The sequence below is a fragment of the Micropterus dolomieu genome, linkage group LG05 (assembly GCF_021292245.1).
Source record: "Micropterus dolomieu isolate WLL.071019.BEF.003 ecotype Adirondacks linkage group LG05, ASM2129224v1, whole genome shotgun sequence".
In the NCBI taxonomy this organism is placed as follows: domain Eukaryota; kingdom Metazoa; phylum Chordata; class Actinopteri; order Centrarchiformes; family Centrarchidae; genus Micropterus; species Micropterus dolomieu.
Window position 1 is genome coordinate 5,375,822 of NC_060154.1, and position 22,249 is coordinate 5,398,070.

The window sequence follows — 22,249 nt, forward strand, 5'->3', positions numbered from 1 at the left end:
TGTCTCCATGCTCCATTGAGTCACAGACTGTGTTGATTTAAACCGAAAGGTGACACTGTTGGTTCATAACCACAATAAATAACACTCAGTTAATGTTACAATACCATTACAATGGCCGACAATGTACATTGATTGTATATTATAGGTAATTGTTTTTACTGAAATGTGACACCAGTGGTCAGATTACACAATACATACAGGGATTACATATTTTGGAACTGCATTCTGGTGTTTAAACCATGTAAGATCCATTGGTTTGATGCTGTGTCTCATTGTAGATCCTAGATGTTATTACATTGTTTAGAGTCTAGGTTTTCTCTTTGTTCACCTGCATTTCTTTAGGTTGTCCCACCTTTTAAACCTTAAATACATGCCAATAACCGTAAGCACCAGCCCCTGACCCTGAAGAAGATTAATAACTGGATGAATTAATGATTGAGGACACTATTTTTGTGGTAATGCAGCAATTAGTGCAAGCCTCTTTGGGAAGAAGCGTAAACAGGAAAAATGAGGCAGTGCAAAGTAGGGCTGTAACTTGTAAAATGATGAATAATCATCTTCACTTTTTCCCAAAGCCCAAGATGAAGTCTTCAGATGTCTTGTTTTGTGCATAACCCAATGATATTCATAGAGTAAAGAAACAAGAAAATATTCCAATCAATATTCCATCAAGAAGCTGGAATCAGAGAATTTTCTTTCTTAAAAAATAACTCAAAAATTAATGTTTAATGTGGTTAATGCCAGTAAAGCAGTCTGCATTTATCTGTAAATCAATATGATTTATACTGTATAAAAATATTCTCCTTCAGTTAATTAAATCCCTGCAGCCATCTGAAGACAGTAGGACACATATGTTGACATATCTGCAGTCTTAACTTTTTGCACAGTACCATAATGCACGGTGGTCCACTGTGTTTTCCTAGATCAAATCATGTGCAAATGAAACCAGGCAGGCTGCTACAAAACCACACACACCTCGACACCAAACAGGTCCATTATAAATCTGTATTCTATTCTGTATGCCCAAGATGTTGGATTTTAGTGGTTCATTTATTATTTTATTTTTAGCTTGCATTATTAAAATAGGGCCACGAATGGCACAATTACCTTTAACATCTCCCAAACTCCAAATTGGATTTTCACACAGTTTGTAAAGGTCAAATTGTCCATTCACCCAAGAATTCTAGCTTTGACTGCTGATTTGTTTTCCTAAGGATCGGAGTGGCCTTCAGTGGCACCATTGGAGACACCATGGAGATCAAAATATTTGGAAAGTCAGAGAGGTACTTCCAACCCTGTGCATCTCTGAAATTACAATTACCCATGAAATAAAAGCATGTCATATTGATTGTGAAAGATGGTGTGTTTAAGCTACATGTGAAAAAGTCTGTCCTGTGAGTCCAAAGTGAGATTAACATGAGCATCCCTCTTTGCTCTCTCAGATATAAACTGCTCCATGTATTAGAGTTTGATGCTAACCGCAGGAGGATGAGCGTCATACTACAGACCCCCACAGGTAATTCCACGTTAACTACACAGTATTTTTAGCAATATAAACAAAAGTTTGACTGCATAATTAACGATGAAAGTTTGAGAAAAGCAATTGGATCATATAGTGAAACAGAAACAGGATAATATTTACTTATTAAAGGATTTAATATTTATTTCTGTAAATGTTTACCTATCATATCTTCTTGCTTTTTGGCCTTTCAAGGAGGCAATGTGCTGTTCACCAAGGGCGCCGAGTCAGCCATTTTACCTTTCGCTACCAGTGGTGAGATAGAAAAGACAAGATTGCACGTTGACGAGTTTGCCTTGGTAAGAATATTTGTAAAAACCTTTTGGAAATATGTGTGTTGTTTCTATAGGTTCTGTAACAGCTTGTACCTGTTGCTACTATACACATCTGTTCAAAAGTCAGCATTTGTTGCAGAACATATAATTTTTTAATTATTGAATATGCAGACAATCTGGAGTTAAAGTACATATTTTTTTATTTTAGATTAAATGTACTTCATGTACACAATGACAATCAAATCATCTTTTCCTAATACCAAGGAGGGTAGACAAGCAGATGTTTCTATCTTTTGAGACACATTGAATAAACTTAATATACAACACTTGCCACATCAACAATCCTCTTCAACCTTATAATGACATCTTCAAATATCTGACTCAGAAATGCCTCTTGATCCACATGTTCACAGTTGTGTGTCTATGTGAGTAGGCTTGGCATTTCCCTGCATTGTAGTGATTACTTTTGGCTCTGTCACTGTCTGTTCCCATTAGACCATAAATTTTTCACCACAACAGCCACATACATACACAAATGCAAACACACACATATCCAGCACCCACGTCATGTCATCGGACGTCAGTACCCAGGAGTCTGTGCTGTGGACTGGGTTGATTTGTGGTCATCTATCCCTCTGGCTGGTTTTGTGATCTAAATCAACTCTTTGATAATTTGTTTTCTGTTCTTTCTCTCTCTTCTTCCATTTGTCTCCCTTTCCATTTTTGTCCTATCTAAATCTTCTTGACTTCCTCACGTTTACCTTTCCTCTCTACACACTTATTCTTTTATTTTGACATGAATAATTTTTTATCATTTGTTTTGTTATGACTCATTTCTCCTGTTTTTCTGTTTCTCTACCCATCACCCACCCTCCTCCTCCCACTGTAGAAAGGTTTGCGGACCTTGGTGGTAGCATGTCGCCACTTCAGCCCAGAGGAGTACATTGATGTGGACAGGCGTCTGAACGCTGCGCGTACCGCGCTGCAGCAGAGGGAGGAGAGACTGCAGGAGGCCTTTAGCTACATCGAGACAGACCTGCAGCTGCTGGGAGCAACGGGGGTTGAGGACAAGTATGTAGACTAACGAATACATTTGAATATATTGGGTGTTGTTTCTCCTGAAAACATGTTCTCATCCGGCTATGCATATGTCCCATGATTTTTAAGTCTTTAACGTCAAGAAGAAATCTTATCAGTTTATCATTCCAAACAGAAAGCAGTACCGGTTGTGTTTAGCTTACCCTCTTTGCTCGCCTATGATATAGTTGTGTATGTGCAATGTACTGTGTATTAACTGATGCATAAATAGGAAGAAGATGATTCTGTTTTAAGAGTTGCTGGCTTAAATTACAGCAACTATATGGAATAGGTGATTGACTATTATTCAGAAGCCAGTTCAACTGCCTAATTACAATGATATAAATATAAATTTATGTAACACACATACCTCTGGCAGTGAGTACATAATATATACTTACTGTTTGGATGAAACATCTGTTTTCTTTACACATGGTTAGCTTTAACGTCAATCGAATGTAATGTGGATTTTACTGCCTCCTTTGAATTTTTAGCCTAGCTAACGACGTGGCTACATGGATGGCAATATCAGTCCACCACTTAGGTTCAGACTCTGAAATATCTCAATAACTATTGGATGGATAGTCATAAAATATGTTACAAGATTAGCCTGTTGACTTCGGTAATCTCCTGACACCACCAGCAGATTGACTTTTTTTGTTTTTTTAGTGAAATGTCATGGTAGCCACTTGTTTGATTGCCATGTAATTTGGTACAGATAGTCAAGGTCCTCCAGAAGATAAATCCTAATGACTTTGGTGATCCTGTGACTTCATCTAGTGCCATTATCAGTTCAGAATGTTAATTTGTCCAATACTTTGGGTTATGACCAAACCTGCAAAACAAATGACATTATGAGCAGTTAAAAATTATCAGAAGTTAAAAATAGATAAAAATATATTATTATGTTACAGTAAATAAGTATTAAAACTGTGGGAATTAAAAATAGTGTGCCATCAAAGAAAAACTGGGGCGTTATAAAACAGTAGATAAACACAATGGACAGGAGAATCTCCAACAGACAAACGATGTATAGTCAGCAGAAAGACAGAGACGTCACCTCACTGAGCCTCTCTGGAAATTAATGTTTATATTTGTTTGCTTCCACTCACCATCTGCTCCTCGCATAAGCTCCTCACTTCTCCCACTTTATCTGTCTGATCTCTCTCTCTCTCTTTTCTCTCTACTGCTCTTTTTCTGTGTCTGGAATGAATTCCTCCTCAGGCACACATGGTCACAATCAAATGATCTCCTCTATTATGGAAGACGAGAATAAAATTTCCCTCTGTTTTGAGTCTAATATGAATAGTGTAACGCTGATAGGCATGGTTATTTTAGATCATATTCATTATCTATTAAAATCTTTATGAATATGACCTGAGGTCAGAAAAAAAACAGTGCTGCCAAATTTCAGAGCCAGTTTTCACCCTCCTCCTCTCATCAGACATGGATAGTGTAGAGGCAACTATGGAGCCTTTAGTTTCATGTGCTACTGTTGAAGCAGTCTGTTCAAACTACGACTACCTATTTGTCTAACCATAATGTAGGAGATTGATTTTGTTTGCTTGTGTGTTTTGCCCATATTCACACACCTGTCCAATATTTTTTATTTACTTATTTTATTTTACCTTTATTTTACCAGGAAAGAAATCCATTGAGATTTTTAATCTCTTTTACAAGGATGTCCTGGCCAAGATGTGAAAATAATAAAAGGAGTATGTAGAGTTATTGCTAATCCTTGAATAGGTGTATTGAATTATAGTTTACTAACAAGCCTTGAGGGCTTGAGCACATTAATCACCAGGTTAAAATGCCAGCTAGATTCATCACCTCAACCACAACTAATCTAAATCAAAAATGTCTTCAGGTTTACGTTACCTGGAGTTTGACACGATGTAGTTATATATAGGTATCACTGGAAGCTTTACATATACAGAATTTGAGTACATGGTAAATGTATTTTCTCTCCCTTGTCTTTCTTAGACTCCAAGACAAAGTCCAGGAGACCATTGAGGCTCTGCGGCTGGCAGGGATCAAAGTATGGGTGCTGACAGGGGACAAACATGAGACGGCAGTCAGCGTCAGCCTGTCCTGTGGCCACTTCCACAGAACCATGAACATCCTGGAGCTTCTGCAACAGCGTTCTGATAACGAGTGTGCTGAGCAGCTCCGCTTACTAGCCAGGAGGTAAGTGCTTTGTGTGATGTACTTTTTACAATAGTGTATACTCAGAATATCTTAAAATGTATCTTGGAAGCCTTATATTATCAGCTCAAAAGTATTTCTATGTGATGAATCTTAAAAATACTAACTCGCCATATAAAAGTACAACGTATCTAAACTAAACATTGATATAGCAAGATAAAGTGCCTTTGAATTGACAGAACAGTCTCTCATATTCTGTTTTTTTTCTGACTCTTTCTCCATTTTCCCCAGGATAAAGGAGGACCATGTCATACAGCACGGATTAGTCGTGGATGGGGCCAGTCTGTCTTTAGCATTGAGGGAGCACGAGAAACTTTTTATGGAAGTGTGTAAAAACTGTTCAGCTGTGCTGTGCTGCCGCATGGCCCCGCTACAGAAAGCTAAGGTACCAGTCCTGTGTCATACACGCACACACCACCCACCCAAATACATACCCTCATGTCTAAAACAACTTTTTGGATGGTCACACCATCGTGGGGGGTGACATTTTGTTTGTTGACTAATCAATAGAATATTTTGAATGTTTCTAACATAAACTGAAATAGGAAGTTATTGTATTAATAATAGAAAGCTCACATATTATGGTGTGTTCATGTGATATGTACTTCAGTCAACCCAGATGTCCTTTTTCAGGGTGTCCGCGGGGTCTTAAGTCTTAAAAGGTGATAAATCAATTTTGCCAAAAGTATTGGCCGGCTCAAGCCCCCCTGTACGCAGGATAAGCAGTTGACGATGGATGGATGAATATTATTCTAATACAGTCATTTACACCAGTACCTCCTCCAGATTGTGCATGTGCTACACCGCCAACACTATTATTCATCACTCAGTTTATTCTCTTCATCTTTGTTCCCTCCTGGGCTATTTGAATTTTGTTGTATTGATCAAGTGGACGGTGAAAGTTCTCACACATATCATTGCAGGCAAGCTCACATTATCTAGTTTAAACCAACTAAAACAAAATTACACTGTTTTACATGATTTGCTGTAATGTTGTGTACATAAACGTCATAGCTTATGTAACACAGCTGCTTTTCGCAGTCCTTCACATAGAAAACTGTTGGCTCATACAGGCTGTTATAGGCAACTAAGAAAGTTGGTGAATGCCTCAATTTTTAGGTAACGTTACAACCTGATGACATACAGGCAATGAATATACTTAAATTCCTTTTAAAAACTCAAAAATGTCCCTTTTAAAGGTGTGTGGCTGATTTAATTGGTTAGCTCAAAGTGGCGCGGCAGTCTTAAAATATGTTGAAAAAGTCTTCAAAAGGTCTTAAAAAGGTATTGAAGATTCCTGTATATACCCTGTTTTTTTTTTGTCCAGGTGGTTCGTCTTTTCAAAACATCCCCAGAGAAACCCATCACCCTAGCTATTGGGGATGGAGCCAATGATGTCAGCATGATACAGGAAGCTCACGTGGGCATAGGTAAACACTCACCACACACAATATGGTCTCTGAGTCTTAAATTGTATTCTATAGTAAGTCCCCCATTGTATGTGTGTGTGTGCATGTGTCTCCAGGTATCATGGGGAAGGAGGGTCGTCAGGCCGTGAGAAACAGTGACTATGCAATTGCCAGGTTTAAGTTCCTGGCTAAACTACTGCTGGTCCACGGTCACTTCTACTACATTCGAATAGCTACGCTTGTACAGTACTTTTTCTACAAGGTAGGACATGATTACAAAAAAATGTCTTTTATAAATAGCTACTGTATAAAAATCTAATGTTTTGAAAAGTGCTGTAAATAAAATGAAAGCATTTTTCAAAACATTGGACTCTTTAGGTATAAATTAATAATAATAATAATAATAATAATAATATAAATTCTTTAGGAGGAACTGGTTTTCATTGATACACTATACTTATTTTGAGGTTTTGCTTCTCCCTGTCACACAATTCCAGAAATTGAATTTTACATGAGCTGTTAACAAGACTATGTTTGACCATGTCTCCTTACATGCATTGTTTTTAATGTTTCTCCCCTTCACTCTATCTTTTCTAGAATGTGTGTTTTATCACGCCCCAGTTTTTATACCAGTTCTTCTGTCTGTTTTCACAACAAGTAAGTCTCTTTATCTCTCCATCTTTCCGCTCTCTCATATGTCATTGCAGATTTGTTTGTGGTTTTAATGTTGCACATGTAACAGGGCTCAATCTTCTCTTGACTATCCATACACAGTTTATAACACCCTCGTTAAATCTCTTTTAATCGCTGATAGTGATACGAGCAAACGGTCTCGGCGTTGTGTTTTGATGATGGTAGTGGACTAATGGCTATTAGCTAACTGATAACATGTTTATTGCTGCCTAGCACTTTGAGATCTGGGGGATACAAGCCTGGTCTCAGTAAAACTTTTTAGTATTAAAATAAATAATTATCAAAGGAAACTTATACTTAGTAACCATTTTAAGCTCAAATTATGTATTATGTATATATATTCAAGAGGCATATGTTACACACAGTCTCCAAGATTTGTATTTTTAATTTGATTTTATTGTTTATAAAAGTTTTAAAAGGCTCAACAGGCAAGAACGTCATTGAGATTATGTCATGACTTGTACTCAACACTTGGAGTCAATAAAAGATGTAATATTTAAACAATTAATCTCGCATTCTGCATTTAAATTCTTCAAATATTTATGCAACATAGCTGTAGAACTTGTGTTAAACTATTTCTCAAACATTTCTTAAGGCATTAAATATGTTACTAAAAGTTTAGTCTGTTATTAAGGTTATTACATTTATCAAATAATTTGTAAAATATTAGACTGTATATAGTGTAGAGATAAGCAGGGTGCTATGCCACATTTATAACCTGTAATGTGTCTATATTAGAAGATAAGATAAGCCTTTATTAACCCCAGAGAAAAACAAGGCAACTAATAGGGCAGTGCAGTCTCAAGCAACATGACATAGGGGTGTGTCTGAAGTCAGATTAGTTGACTGCCATTCTTTTCTGCCTGTGTGTCTGACACTGATTAATCCTTCATTCTGTTTTGTTTACATTAGGTTAGATGAGTTAGGTGTGTCAATTTAAGATAATAGGTTGTTGTTAAGTGAAATTTTGTCTTTGTCCATCCCAGACTCTGTATGACAGTGTTTATCTGACACTGTACAACATCTGCTTCACCTCGCTGCCCATCCTGGTGTACAGTCTATTTGAACAGCTGGTCCATCCACACGTACTGCAGAATAAACCTGGCCTGTACAGGTAAGTGTACATGTCATCTACAGGTACATACTACAGATTAGCATTAACTGTTCGGGGGAGTCTGTTTTGGTCAGTTTTCATATATTAAAAAGAATTTCTTAACATGTGTAGTAAGATCAAGCAAAAAACAAAGTTTGAGTTTGTTGTAGTGGCAATAAAACAATAATGATAAGTATTGTGATATAATTTCAGTATCAATAACAATGTGACAAATTTTCAATAAATTTTCAGTAAATGTTTGATGTAATTAAAAATGAATTAGCACTTAACTTTTCTGTTAAGATATTTCTTTTGTTGAGGAAAAGGGACTGAAAAAAGATTTTACTTTTACTCATGCATATTAAAATTACATTTTTAATTCTGTGAATTACCAACTATAAATGTATTCATCAGAGTAAAATATGAAAGTCAACTTTGATACAGTATATCCTAAGAAAAAAAAATTGTATCCTACAGGGACATCAGCAAGAACTCTCTGCTATCTTTCCGGACGTTCCTGTACTGGACTCTTTTGGGCTTCTGTCACGCCTTTGTCTTCTTCTTTGGATCCTACATACTGATGGGAGAAGACACCACACTTATGGGCAATGGACAGGTGGGTCCGTGTGTGTGGTTGTGTGTGTGTGTGTTCATAGTGTACTGTATGTTTATACTCCGTAGAATCCCTAGGAAAGAAATTGGCTTGCTGAGATGTATTAGGAAAATATTGCTTTAGGAAATGAATGGTAGGTTAGAAACAAACGCAGGACATTCTATGTGTGTGCATGTTATAATGAGTTATTTTTATTGATGGGGCTGGTTGTCTGCTGGTCTTTCTTCAGTCACTCCTTCCCTTAATCCTACTCTTTTTTTATCTGTCTCTTCCTCATTCTGTCTTTTTGTTTAACAGTCTTTTATACAGTCTGTTTGTCTCCATTACTGTGCCAGCATGTATGTCATTCACTTGTTAATAAGTAAGTTCTTGTAATTTTATCTTGCCTTCTTATCACATCTTCTGTATCTCTGGTCATTCATAAAACCTGTTTCCTTGTCTTTTCTTTTCTGCTGCATATCTTTGCTATCTTTCTCTCTGTTTGAAGTTTGGTATTTCAGAAAGCACTCACTCCTATTTGCTTGCTTGTCTTTTTCTCCTATCTTTTGTTGATTACTCTTTTTTTCCTTCTGCCTTCATGCTGTGCATGTCTTCAGATCTTGCGAGCTAACAGGCAGCTGGTAAGAGTCTGCTCAGTCGAATGCATGTCTCCTTGGGGAGTTAATGAGAGGACTATCAAGATTATTCCTCAACATGTCTTTGTCTTGCTAATGATGATGAAAATTTATTTTAATAGATATGCACTATAATATATTTACAAGTTGCCTAATATTGAGTGTTGTCCTACACTGTACTGAATCACAAAACACCGAATTTGTTTTCCTCTTTTAAATACTGACATGAGCTCTATGATGGCAGTTATAAAACATGTAGTTGCTTATTGAATACTGATGATTGTGGTGAATTGTTATCACTTTTGATTCCTCCATTTTCTGTGGAAGTTTGATGTGTGGTCAAGTCTCTTGCTCGATTACAGTATTAGTTAACCTTCTGTTGAAAAACATATTGATTCCAATTTTAATTTATTTTCTTAAACGTACTAAGAAACAGTAATGGTCTATAGAAAAACACATAGATTTATCATAAACATATAACTTAAAATGTATGCATCTTGTGCATTTGAATAGTGTAATAATGTCAGGCTGACAGATGCAGAATTTGTTTCCCACCCTGCTGGGAAACCCTGAGTTTTATCTCCATTCCACAACTGAAGCACTGCTCAGCTTGTCCCACCTGTCCTGACTCTTAACTTTTGTTAACTTTTCGGTTTGACTTGGAACAGTTTCTATTATTATATTATCCAAACATTTTGTGACTGGTGTTTTTGTTATCCATTATTCATTGAAGGAAAAATGCCCACAAAATATTAAAGATTTATATTTGAATGTTTTGCAACCTTGTACTAACCAAATACTGCTGAGTCAAAGAGGAATAACATTATGGTTATTAGTTCATTCGTGTCAGCAAGAAGAAAAAATTGCAAGGTATCAAAGTTGCATATAAACAGGTCGACCATACAATGATCCTACTACATTGTAAGATATGCATGCATGTAAACATAGCTGCGTTTTCTCTGTTTTGTCATCGCAATTTATGAACAATTGTATGTCTTATTTTGTAGATGTTTGGAAACTGGACATTTGGAACGCTGGTCTTTACTGTCATGGTCATCACTGTCACATTAAAGGTAAATTACATCAATTGTTATACTCTGTTAGCGAAGGAGTAGCCAGTGGTTTAAGATACCAAATTATCCTCACTGAGTTACAGGCATACTATGCAGGATTTTTCAGTAGCTGATTGGGAACACACCGTTCAGGTGGTCAAACAGACACACCAAGTAAGGAAACCTCCCGGGTCTTAAAAGTGAAGCAAATGTGGAAGTGCCTTAAACCTGCATTCTTTCTAATGGCCAGCAGGGGTCAACTCCAAGGTTTGCAAATAGAAGCCTCATTCTATACAAGTGTATTAGAAAATTACCCTACTTCTCACTGGATTTATTACCTTATTAAACATTTTCCTAGCCAGTTGATAGTCTCAATTGTTAGTTTCAAGTCTTCTTCAATACAGCATGGTGTTCATTTTTTTAAGGTGTGGTTCGGTCCCATTTAGAGAAAAATAGATGATAAAGCAGGGAATGCTTTAGCGTGTGGCTACCTTGTGATTGATATGAGGGGGGCCATGACGACCTGCTAAGCGTAGCAATATGTATCCTCCCCAGCTTGCCCCTCTCTTCCAAATTGTCGAAAACTGTAGTCCACACTCTTTATATATCTTTGACACAGACAAAGGACAGAGTAGAGAGACAGTGATGTAACCTGCTAACTACATTTTACTGTTACAGGCTGGGGGCTATACAACCACTGCCCAAAGGTTGACACCCAGAGTGAGTTCCTGGTCTCAAATGGTTTAATGCAGCTTTAAGATGATGGTTACTGTGTGCATTAGCTGAGAGCAGTGTAGTATGTTTTGGTCCACAGGGACACATTTACATTGCCACCGTCCCAATATGAAATACAGCATGTTGTGAAGTATTATGATGATGTCAGTGGCCATTTACAGGAGAATATTTTTTTCTTACAGGTTGGGGTCAAGGTTATTTTTTTTGTTACAGCACAGAGGCAGTTTGCTGTAGTTTATTGATGCTCTGTCCCTGTCTCAGTGTTTTACACACAGCTTTCTCCCCCCCCAACCCTGTGTGTGTTATCACAGCTTGCTTTAGAGACTCATTTCTGGACGTGGATGAACCATTTCGTGACGTGGGGTTCGATTGCCTTCTACTTCATCTTTTCTCTCTTCTATGGAGGCATTATCTGGTAAGAAGAGGTTATTTTTCAGGGAAAAAACAAAGTGAAATTTTAAGTGTTGAATCATTACATTTACATTGTTCTATATTCTTTCATGCTAGCAATGTACTTTGATAGTTAATGATGGAAAATTAAACCAAATGGACAGATTTTGGTCTACAATATTATTTTCGTTTAAAATGCCAAGACAAGGAAGACAATATACACTTTTTTTTTTTACATCTAAGACCAAAGTGAATCTCATATTCTGCAAATTATACTGTGTATATATTGTGTTCACATATGTTTGTGTAGCTTTCTGAAAACCTCTTTTCAACACACTTTGGAAGAGGAATTTGCAGCTCACATTTTTGCTCACAGTATTGAAATAGTTTTCTCTAGTCATGGCAGTGTTGATTAAAATTTTAGTAAAATCACATTAAAGGGGCTTTGTGTAAGTTTTTGATTTTAATAAATCAAATTTTCATTGCCTTATTGTCAATGGGCTCAAAACTCACTTAGAAATAACACGCCTGTTTTCTCCATTGCTTGCATCAGCCACTATTCTGCTTTTAATGTGAGGTCTCCGGGTCGGATTCAGCTCTGTGCGCGCTCCCGAGCCTCTCTCTGACTACAGCGACAACACGGCAGCTAACGACATGCAGTCCACTAACACCATAAAACAACCGGCTCACAGCAAAACACAAGCTCCACGTAAGGATCCAAAACAACAATAAAGGTTTATGTGCTGAAGCCCATCAGACCAAACAGGTTCAGATGTCGAGTAAGAACAAAGAACAAAAATGCTGGAGAAACACAGAGAAAGTCACGTTAGCTCGCTGGTTAACGCCGAGCAGTTGCTAACGTTATCCGGTGCAAAGTTATATCGCTTTCCACATTAATTTACCCACTAACGCCACCCATGTTACTATCCTGTGTACCACAGATATTATGTCAAAGTGTCAAAGCCAGCAAGAAATGATGTAACGGTAAAAAGCAAATGTGGAGCAATTTGTTTATTATCCTATCATGATGCAGCCAGCTAACGCTACATTAGCTCGGACCTGCCTCTGTTGGCTTTGTAAAGTTTAATTTATATTTATTGCCTTTTACCGATACTCAGGTACACAGCATCTCCACGTCTCAGTCGCTGTAACTAACACGACCCACATAATATCCATCCACTGACACTACAGTAAATTTACTAACTGTAGTCTAACTGTTATAATATTCAGTCCAGCTCACTACCCGTTTCGTTATCATCCAACACATTCACACATTGCTGAGCCTCCAGTGAAAGATACACAGATAATAAAGATAGTTACTGAAGGCAGCAGGCAAGCTAACGATGTAGCACGTCAGCTAAATGCAGTAAATGTACCGTGATCATGTAACGACCATGGCTTAGTTCCACCTGCAGCTGATAAAACCATTACTGTAACGTTGCAGTAGGGGTTTACCTGAGTTTCCAGCGTGTTGTGTAAAGCAGTCTCCCTGCCTGTCTGTACCCGCAGTCACGCTAGCTGCGCTGAATGAAGTAACGTTACGTGCCGGTGTTGCTCTGCCTCTGAGACGGGAACGTTGAGGTAACAGAGCCTGAACATGTCTGTGTGAAAAGCCATAGGCTGCATTGCTGGTGTTTCTGCGTTTATTGCAGGATTTCTGTATGAAGGCGGTTGTGTTTCAGATTATGCTTGCTAATGAGCGAGCACGTGTACAAGCACACGCCAGGTTGCAATCTTAAAACCAGCTAGTGGTCGCTGGAAACTCCATAATGCCCCTTTTAAAAGTAGCTGCTTTGACAGATGTTGCTCACTAAAATCTATTTAAGCTCTTATTAACTTTAAATAATAATATTTTTAAATAATTCCCATGAATTCCCCTTAAAGGGATTCACCTACAATAAGAGAGATGTACAAACTGTGCACATACATTTTTTACCCGATGTTGATGTTTAGGATGGAACAAGCTGATTGACAATAGATTTACCACTCTTGTCACTTGGCAGATAAATCCTGAGGCTTTATTAGAATCGGCTTTGATTGTGTGGTAGCGTGTTAGATTAATCGGATCAATGTTAACCTCCATTCAACTCACAGGCTGGTAGAAACCATCCTGATAATATTGGACTGTAATTGATATTTGTGGTCTGACATCTGCACGAGTCATTAAATTCTGTGTTACCAGACATGAACAAAATCATTCTAAGAGCAATTTCCCAACTGCCAGTGAGAACTGAATTTACACTGAAGAGGAACGAGCCTGGATGCCTACCTCTGTGGTTGTATTAATAGGCTTCATTTGCGTCCCCAGTCTACAGCCTACTACCTCACTCAGTTCTGATACTAATTCAACCAAAATTATACTGTCCCTTTAAGACAAACCAACTTATTGATGCTTTCCACCACTGATAAAAAGCATAGATGTGATTATCCTTTTCTGCAGTATGTAACCAGTGTGTCCCTTCCGCTCCCTCTAGGCCATTCCTCCATACCCAGGACATGTACTTTGTATTCGTGCAGCTGTTGTCCAGCGGTTCAGCCTGGTTTGCCATCATCATCATCATCGTAACTTGCCTCTTTCCTGATGTGGTGAAGAAGGTCTTCTACCGACATCTGCAGCCCACCAGCACACAGAAGAGCCAGGTAACATGGGGACGAGGGACAGAAAGTAAGAATGTGTGATTAAGGAAGACTTCTACAGGTTATTGTCTGGGAACCGTTGTAAAGAAGTCCAGCCATTCCCCTGAAGTGGATTATACTTTCTTTGGTGAAAAGTACAAAAGAAATATTTCACTTGGCTGGGATTTAAGGAGCCTATTCCAGCATTTATCTGTATACTTCTCAAAGGTTTCCCTGTGTTTCAGATTACTTGCACCCTGCTGGCCTGAGTCCAAGGTGCAGTGTAGTCACAGCAGTCCTCAAATCACTCTTTAATAATTTTTATTAAACACATTTTTGCACTCTCCTCCATGTGTTCTGTGCGTCAACTCTCTCGTAGCTACACTGGAAAAGGCAGATCTTTTGTTGTTTGAAAGGCAGGATAAGAGAAAGAAGTCAGGCAGAGATTATAATATCAGGTGTGGAGAACAAACTTTCTACTACAAGAAATTGTCAGGAAAATGTTCTAGTGGAAACCAAAAGTTTGTCTGCACCAGCTTCTTCAAAAACATTTTGTTTGCTTTTTTAAATTAATATTGGACCAATTAGACAAAGTATGCATTCTCAAAAGTAAAACTCATTAAAAGTAATGAAATGGCACAGAGAAGGCCAAACACATTCCAGTAGTTAAACTGCCTTGTGTGTGCAGAGTTGGATTTAATATTTAATTTAATACTATCCCTATTTGCATCACAAAAATGGAAATTTTATTACCTAATGTGACAAAAGCCTCAAAGCCTGGTGGGGAAAAAATAAAGTAAAATGTCACAGTAATTTGAATTCTAGATAGAGAAAGAAAATGTTCTGTTTGTCACATTGTTTAAATAGTTGATTATTTTTTCAGCTTCTACGGTCATGAGTTACCCGCTTCTTTACAGGAACAGCATGGTGTTCAGTTGCACAAACACACACCGCATGACTTATTTTTGTACACACACACACACACACACACACACACACACGCACATACACAAACACACAGTGTGCATGGTCACCTCTCAGCAGACTCCTGCTGTTATTGTATTTATTTGTCCAACTGGAGACTGTTTCTACCTTTTTTTTCCCCTTTCGCCTCTCCTATAGTTTCTCAGAAAATCAGAACTGCCTCTTCCAATCCTGTGTGGGGTTTGTTGTTCTCCTCTAAATGTTGTCCTGTTTTGTCTGTGTGAGTGAGATTCTGAAAGTGAGCTTAGTATGCTTGATATCTAACCTCCTATGTGTGTCTCTGTGTGTTCTTCCTCCTATCCTCTCTGTGTATTCTTCTGGGAGTAGATGTATTCCAACCGAGTGGCGATAGGTGATGACTTCATCGCTCTGCAGCCTCTGTCCAGAGCCAAGAGCCAGCTGGGCAAAATTAGGTAGAGGAGATGAGATTCATTCAGCCCTGGGCTTAAAATATATCTAAAAATCAATTCAAATAAAACAAGTATCCCAGGAGTGCTTTATTCAAAAGCAATATTTTTATATTCGTACTTTTTGGGATATATCTATATATTTTTGTGAATAGTCAGCCATCATTACTGGCTTGTCCTGTCTCCCTGTATTAATGCTGCTCCTTGTAAATTTAATTTCACTTCCATTAGTTTGTTTAAAATATTTTCCAAACCACCACGGGGCCTATTGTTTCTTTATATATGTACAGTATCTCACAAAGTGAGTACACCCCTTACATATTTGAAAATATTTGATTATATCTTTTCATGTGACCACACTGAGGAAATGACACTTTTCTACAATGTAAAGTAGTGAGTGTACAGTTTGTATAACAGTGTAAATTTTCTGTCCCCTCAAAATAACACATCAAACAGCCATTAATGTTAAACCACTGGCAACAAAAGTGAGTACACCCCAAACTTTTGTGAGATACTGTATTTACAAAACACGGCTTTTCAAAATTAATAGAAGTTCTTTTTCATATACTCTTTAGGGCTGGCCCGAATGTCATTTTTTGAGCTTTGATAGTAATTAACGGTGAATAATCGAAGCTTTGCCGCCGCTGGAGGTGGAGCCCTGTTAAGCTCATTGTTTAAACGTCTGTTGATAAGCAAGCATTTCAAGTCATTTCACGAGCTACAGCTACATATTTCATAGATAGAACAGAACAGCAACGAAGGTTGAAGTTTTTAACTTTGTTATGGCTAACTAATAAAGGGAGGAGTTACAGAAAAGAGGAATATTTATTGCAGGTTTAGGGATCAGATGTTTAGCAAGGGAAGAGTGAGGTAGAGTGAAAATAGATGCGTGCCGAACCAGGTTGGTGGCTGCTGTGCAGAGCATGGGGAACTGTAGCTGAGAGTCCAGATTGAGAGAGGCTGATCTGAGCAGGTCCAAATATCAGATATTTGGGTCCGGCCCTAATACTTATCATGCAAGTTTTAGGCTTAACGCTAACTGTTCATGGTCAAAAATATATTGCTTTGAAAGGTTTTATGTCAGATAGTGTTTAGAATTTCTGTCTGAAGCACTTACTCATAGATTATTAATGTAGGTAAGGTTAAGATGAAGAAAATCAGGGTTTAAATCTAATTTACAGCATAACATGGACAGCCGGTAAAAAGTAGAAACATTGCTTTATGGAAGAAGTGCTCCTGTTTATGACCATTCATACAGTACTGAAATGTTCTTTCTCCCAGGTCTGAACTTGATTTAGTCCCACTGAGGCCTGTTTCAAACACTAGCAGTGCACTGACTGCAGAGAAGTGTGCTGTTAATGTTAGAACAGTTTCTTTTGTGTCGTGTGTGACTGCATGCCCTGGACAGGCCAATCGGCATTCTCTGTGATTGGGACAGGGGGACAGTAAACACATTTTGGAGATAAAGCTAAATAATGTGATATCAGCCGCTGCATGTGTTGTATTTTAGTGAGAGGATGATGTTGAGAATGTGTTCTGAGACCTCCACTCCTTCAGCCTGTTTCTGCATGGCATTGTCATTACTCTCCCCACTGCTACACCCCAACAAAGTCATAATTTATGAAGTACCTTGCTGACTGTGAAGTTCTGCATCTGCATTAGGCCAGTATCAGAGCACCTGGCCAGACCTGCCGCCTGACCATCAGCTAGTGGTCTTATACAACCACAGTCTGGCATGTCACGCTCATTTTAAAGTGACACATCACGCAGTCGCATGGTGCAGTGCATCACACCACCCCTTTTATCTATAGCATGGTTCGTTCTTTTGACATATGCCCAGCCAAACACCCTCAAACTGGATTCAGCACTTGAGACAGACCCCCCACAACCACCTGCATGGTTTTAGCAGACCCACAAAAGAAGACAGATACCCCACTACAGCTGCATGACAGATTCTTGGACTGGTCCGGGCCGCCTTGCACAGCAGCATGATGCTCTCCTGTTAGAAGCATGACAGACTGCTGTGTTATTATCACCGCTATTTTAGACTGATGACTTGAAGATTTTGTGCTGTCATAGCAGATATCATTATAAACACCCTGCAAGGGAAACGCTAACAATAGTGTGAGCTAAAAGCCCAAAACAAATCTTGATCTTGGACAGCTCTCTTGAATTTGGTGTATATATAACTGTCCAAGATCATGTTTGTAGATTTGTATTTTGTGTATGGTTAAGAGGTGCAAAGATTAGTCGACTAATTAATTAGGTGATGGACAGGAAATTAATCAGCAGCTATTATAATAATCAATTAATTGTTTCATGCTTCATTTTTTGGATTTGATGCGTTTCAGATATGATTGTAAATTGTAATATATTTAGACTGCTTATTGCATGAAACAAGCTATTTCAACACCTTGGGCTCTGGGACGTTATTATTGATTTTTTTCACAATTTTTTTACATTTTATAGACCAAACAAAGCAATTATCGACAGATTAATTGATAATAAAAATAATTGTTAGTTGTGGCCCTAATATGCTTGATTTCTTTTAAATGCCTTACAGCTATATGGCATGTTAATTCTGACTGTTCTGTAACACTTGCTGTAGGCTATGTTTTATGTTTATAGTTGTTTACATTACACTTAACCACCAGTATATACACGTTGCTAAAACTTATGCAGTCTAATACAACAGCCCTCCAATAAATCCTACCTTCAGAAAGGTTTTATTGCTTATTTTTTTAAAAACCAAACTGTTTTAGAGAGTTGTTGATACAACTTAATGATCATTTTGCAGGCTGTAGTTTGTGGTGCTGTTGAGCTGTATGGCCTTCCACTGAGAGTTGTTTGTAATATTTTGTCGACCTATAAATATCAATAAGCGTAGCCTAGAAACACCTCTGAACAACAGTTTCAACAGACATTGTAACCTTCATAAAGGTTGGGTTAATTGCAGTAGTTTTAGCTTTGTGTATCTAACAAAACTGGCAAATATGTGTAGATGCCAAGTCACTAATGACAGGCAACGCAGAGACAAACTGTAGACTGAGTTATCATTAAGCATTGTGTGCGCATTATGCAAAAGAGATCCCATTTCCTCAGTTTGAGTAATTTCTTGAATTGGTAGAACTACACAAGGTGCTCTTACTGGGTTCAAAATCAAAGTGTGCATTCATGTTAATGTGCTGTACAATAGGGGTGGGAATCACAAGAGGCCCCATGATACGATAATTTCACGATACTTATGTCACGATACGATATTAATGCGATTTAAAAAATATTGCGATATATTGCAATTTATTACCTTTTTTTCCAACTTCAAATTCCCCAAAGCAACTGATTTTATTATTATAGTACCAAAAAGTAAAATTCTTGTGTATAATTTATATAATAAAAGATTCGATACTTGGCCTCCGTGTATCGATACATGTTTCGATTTTTTTTCCCCCACCCCTACTGTACAATGCAATTATTATTCAGTCCTGTTGAAAGAATTCCAGTGTCTTTCAGTGTCTTTTTTTTCCTAATTAGATTAGAGGGAGGTAATCACAAAAAAACCCTGGGGGCTCTCCTGGGTTTTCTGTTGTTTGCCTACTCTGTAGCTCTGATAGATTCAGCAGTAGGTTAATTGGTTTGGACACTAATAGATTTGCTCTTATCTGCACTAGAAGGATTCTCTTCCCTCGAGACATCTTTCATATGGCTGCAGCTTCTCTCTGCTCAGTTGTTGCTCAAATTTTAAAGCTATCCTTCTCGCCAATATGGTCAATTGTCACTGCTTTTGTGAGAAATTAAAGCCCTCCTCCTGTGACCTCATCACCCCACTCAGATTTTCTGAAGGGCTTCTTCATAAGCCGTGATTTATGATTAGCTCCCAGTCCCAATTAAAATGAGGATCAGATCTGTTGCAGGGGAATAAGACCTGGGATGCACATTAGTGTCTTGTTTGAAAAAGCAGGAAACACCTATTCTTATTTGCTTTGTAAGCTGAAACTTTTCTCTCAATTCTGTTGAAACATTGTTGGTGAGGTCACTTGTGAATGCCTTTAAAAAGGGGATCAGCATCGATTTGGTCTCTATATGCTGTATGTATAAGTGTATTAGAGCACACTGTAGAGTGATGGTCAGAAATGTAATTAACTGCCTCACCTACAGTGCAACCTGGACTGACTCAGTGACTGACTACTTGCTTACTAACTGATTAATTATCTTGGTAGTTGGTGAATAAGCAGCACTGAAAATCACATCAGCTCCATCTGCAGTCTTTTAGTCTTATATTAAGTGCCCAAATGAAAATCGCCTCAAAACAACATTCTAATAATCAAATATTATTTTTTGATACCTATTAAAATGTCTACTTGTTTTTAGAAAAATTAGTTATCAAATTTAAAGACTTAATATAAGACAAAATGACTACTGTAGATATGTTTGCGGTGTGATTGGTTAGTTATCAGGCTGCCTTTACTGGTTATGTTGCTATGTCGATGTCTGACCAACCAACAGTCTACCTGGCTGAATGATGAGCTGTTTAACTGGCCAACAGGGCTCACTGTAAGCATCTTGTGTCCTTCAGATGGAAGAGGGTGAGGGTTCAGTCGGCCCAGAATATGACCCTGTTAAAGCCCAGCGGAGCCCAGGGGAGGACAATTGGCACCTGCTAGCTGCTTATCCTCCCCCTGCTGCCCCCGGCCCAGACCCCTGCTCCCCTAGGTAGTACCATACTTCACTCCCATTGTCCCCCTCGCACTATCCCAGCATTATGGCTTCACCTGAGGACCAACCAATCCTGTGCCACCCCGTGACAACTGCAATCAACCACATATGTTCTCATATTTGGTTAAGACAACCTACTCTTTCAGTCATTCACCCATGGCTGTATGTTACAGCTGTCCCTGCACTGCCCTTTTATTTCATATGTAAAAATACTATTCCCGTATGTCTCTCTGTTGGTCTCACTTCCTCTATGAATTCCTATATGAATGACGACACCCTCTCCCGTGCCACCATGATCACACCCATACCCACCCTTCCAGGAATGAACCTCATCCTTCCCTACACAGATATTACTGACCCCATCCTCCATTATCTATCCATGATTGTCCCCCATCCTTTCCTATTCTGGTCTCAATTCATCCCTCACTGTTATTGATCAAGTCTGGGGTCAGAGTTTAGAGATAGAGAATGCTGTTGGCATGCTGACTTCATTGTCTTTGTCTGTATTTTTATTCAACCATCTAATCCCACCATATTTACTAATAATACTCGGTATTAAAACCTGAATGATATATCATTGTTGGCTTGTAAGTATTTGGTATCTCATTTTTTATATATATATGTGTGTGTGTGAGAGTATAATTTTTCTTCTGTAATTTAAGACTTTCACTGTTTTGTTTTCTCTGCATACAATGTGCTTTGTGAGCACGATATCATGCTATAAACCAAAGATCATTGAATTTACTTATGTAGACAGTTGCCAGAAAGATGTTGCCAAAGATACTTCACTCTCTCAGTTGTGTAAACCACGATAATGTTCGTCTAAATAAAAGGATAGAGAACATGAACTTTAGCTGAACTCTATAGCTAATATAGTAAATCAACCATGGGATGATGTCACCTATATAGCTGTCACTGAGGCCTTGATCATTTTATGACAAAACCATCAATTCAGGTTTTGTTTTCTCTGAAATTCTCTGAACAAGATCATACAATTGGCCTGGTTTCACATCATATTGCTGCTGCTGCTGCTCCATAACAAAAACTGACTGTTGTGTTTCTCAGAAACTGTGCAATTGTGAAACAGCCAGTTCAGTTGATTGTTCGTTCTTCGTAACATGACTGCCACTGAAACTACAGTACCTCAACTCTGCTTTCCAGTGCTTCTGATAGAGAAGCCCTGTGATGACTGATACCTGCTTTACAGATTGATGCGATTGGTTGCCGGTAATTAATGCAAGCAATATCAGTCATCATAGAGTTAATGAAAAGCTGGCAGTATTTATCACCTTTATGGTCGTACCAACAAAGATACGCTAAGGACACTTCAACAAATAAACACTTGTCTAGGATACATTACCATCCATGGCTACTGCAGTGGCTTGGCTCCTATCATTGATTTTACTGTGATTTGGACAGTATGTTGACTCCACTTTTCTCTGTACTATTGTGGTAGTGACCGTTGCATTGGTGTAACAAGAACTAAACTCTTTTCAAGAGGAAAAAAACAATGCATTTATTATCGAGGGGACACATGACACTGCCAGGATAAATCATTTTCAGTTTGTCCTGTCTGTGTTTTGCTGTTGCCAGCCAAGAACCATATGTTTGGTTTCATGCCAACAGTGTCTCCAATTTCTGCTGCAGAGAACGGCAACAAAATAGGACAATTTGGGCTTTAATACGGGATCCAGCATCAAATGATAAAATACAAAAGTTCAGAATTTGTTTCCTACAAAAGCAGATTTTACCTTGACTTGCTATTCTAGACTTTAATCAAGCATCTTGGGGTTTATTTGGCTCTCCATATGCTGTAAGAAACTGGAGGGTTTAAATTCTGTGTAGTCGAAAAGC

General features: G+C 38.2%; 1 protein-coding gene across 2 annotated transcripts in view; it reads left to right on the forward strand.

Annotated features, from left to right (window-relative positions):
- The window catches only part of atp11b (ATPase phospholipid transporting 11B (putative)), a 59,867-nt gene that overhangs the window by 27,389 nt on the left and 10,229 nt on the right, over positions 1-22,249 (forward strand). For both annotated transcript variants that reach the window (XM_046049466.1, XM_046049465.1), the window contains exons 15-28: positions 1,215-1,283; positions 1,443-1,516; positions 1,715-1,818; positions 2,684-2,865; positions 4,855-5,058; positions 5,308-5,461; positions 6,404-6,506; positions 6,602-6,747; positions 7,083-7,142; positions 8,165-8,292; positions 8,749-8,887; positions 10,506-10,571; positions 11,597-11,700; positions 14,150-14,315. In XM_046049466.1, the coding sequence (XP_045905422.1) occupies positions 1,215-1,283; positions 1,443-1,516; positions 1,715-1,818; positions 2,684-2,865; positions 4,855-5,058; positions 5,308-5,461; positions 6,404-6,506; positions 6,602-6,747; positions 7,083-7,142; positions 8,165-8,292; positions 8,749-8,887; positions 10,506-10,571; positions 11,597-11,700; positions 14,150-14,315 (1,699 nt within the window). The remainder of the gene's footprint in view (positions 1-1,214; positions 1,284-1,442; positions 1,517-1,714; positions 1,819-2,683; positions 2,866-4,854; positions 5,059-5,307; positions 5,462-6,403; positions 6,507-6,601; positions 6,748-7,082; positions 7,143-8,164; positions 8,293-8,748; positions 8,888-10,505; positions 10,572-11,596; positions 11,701-14,149; positions 14,316-22,249) is intronic.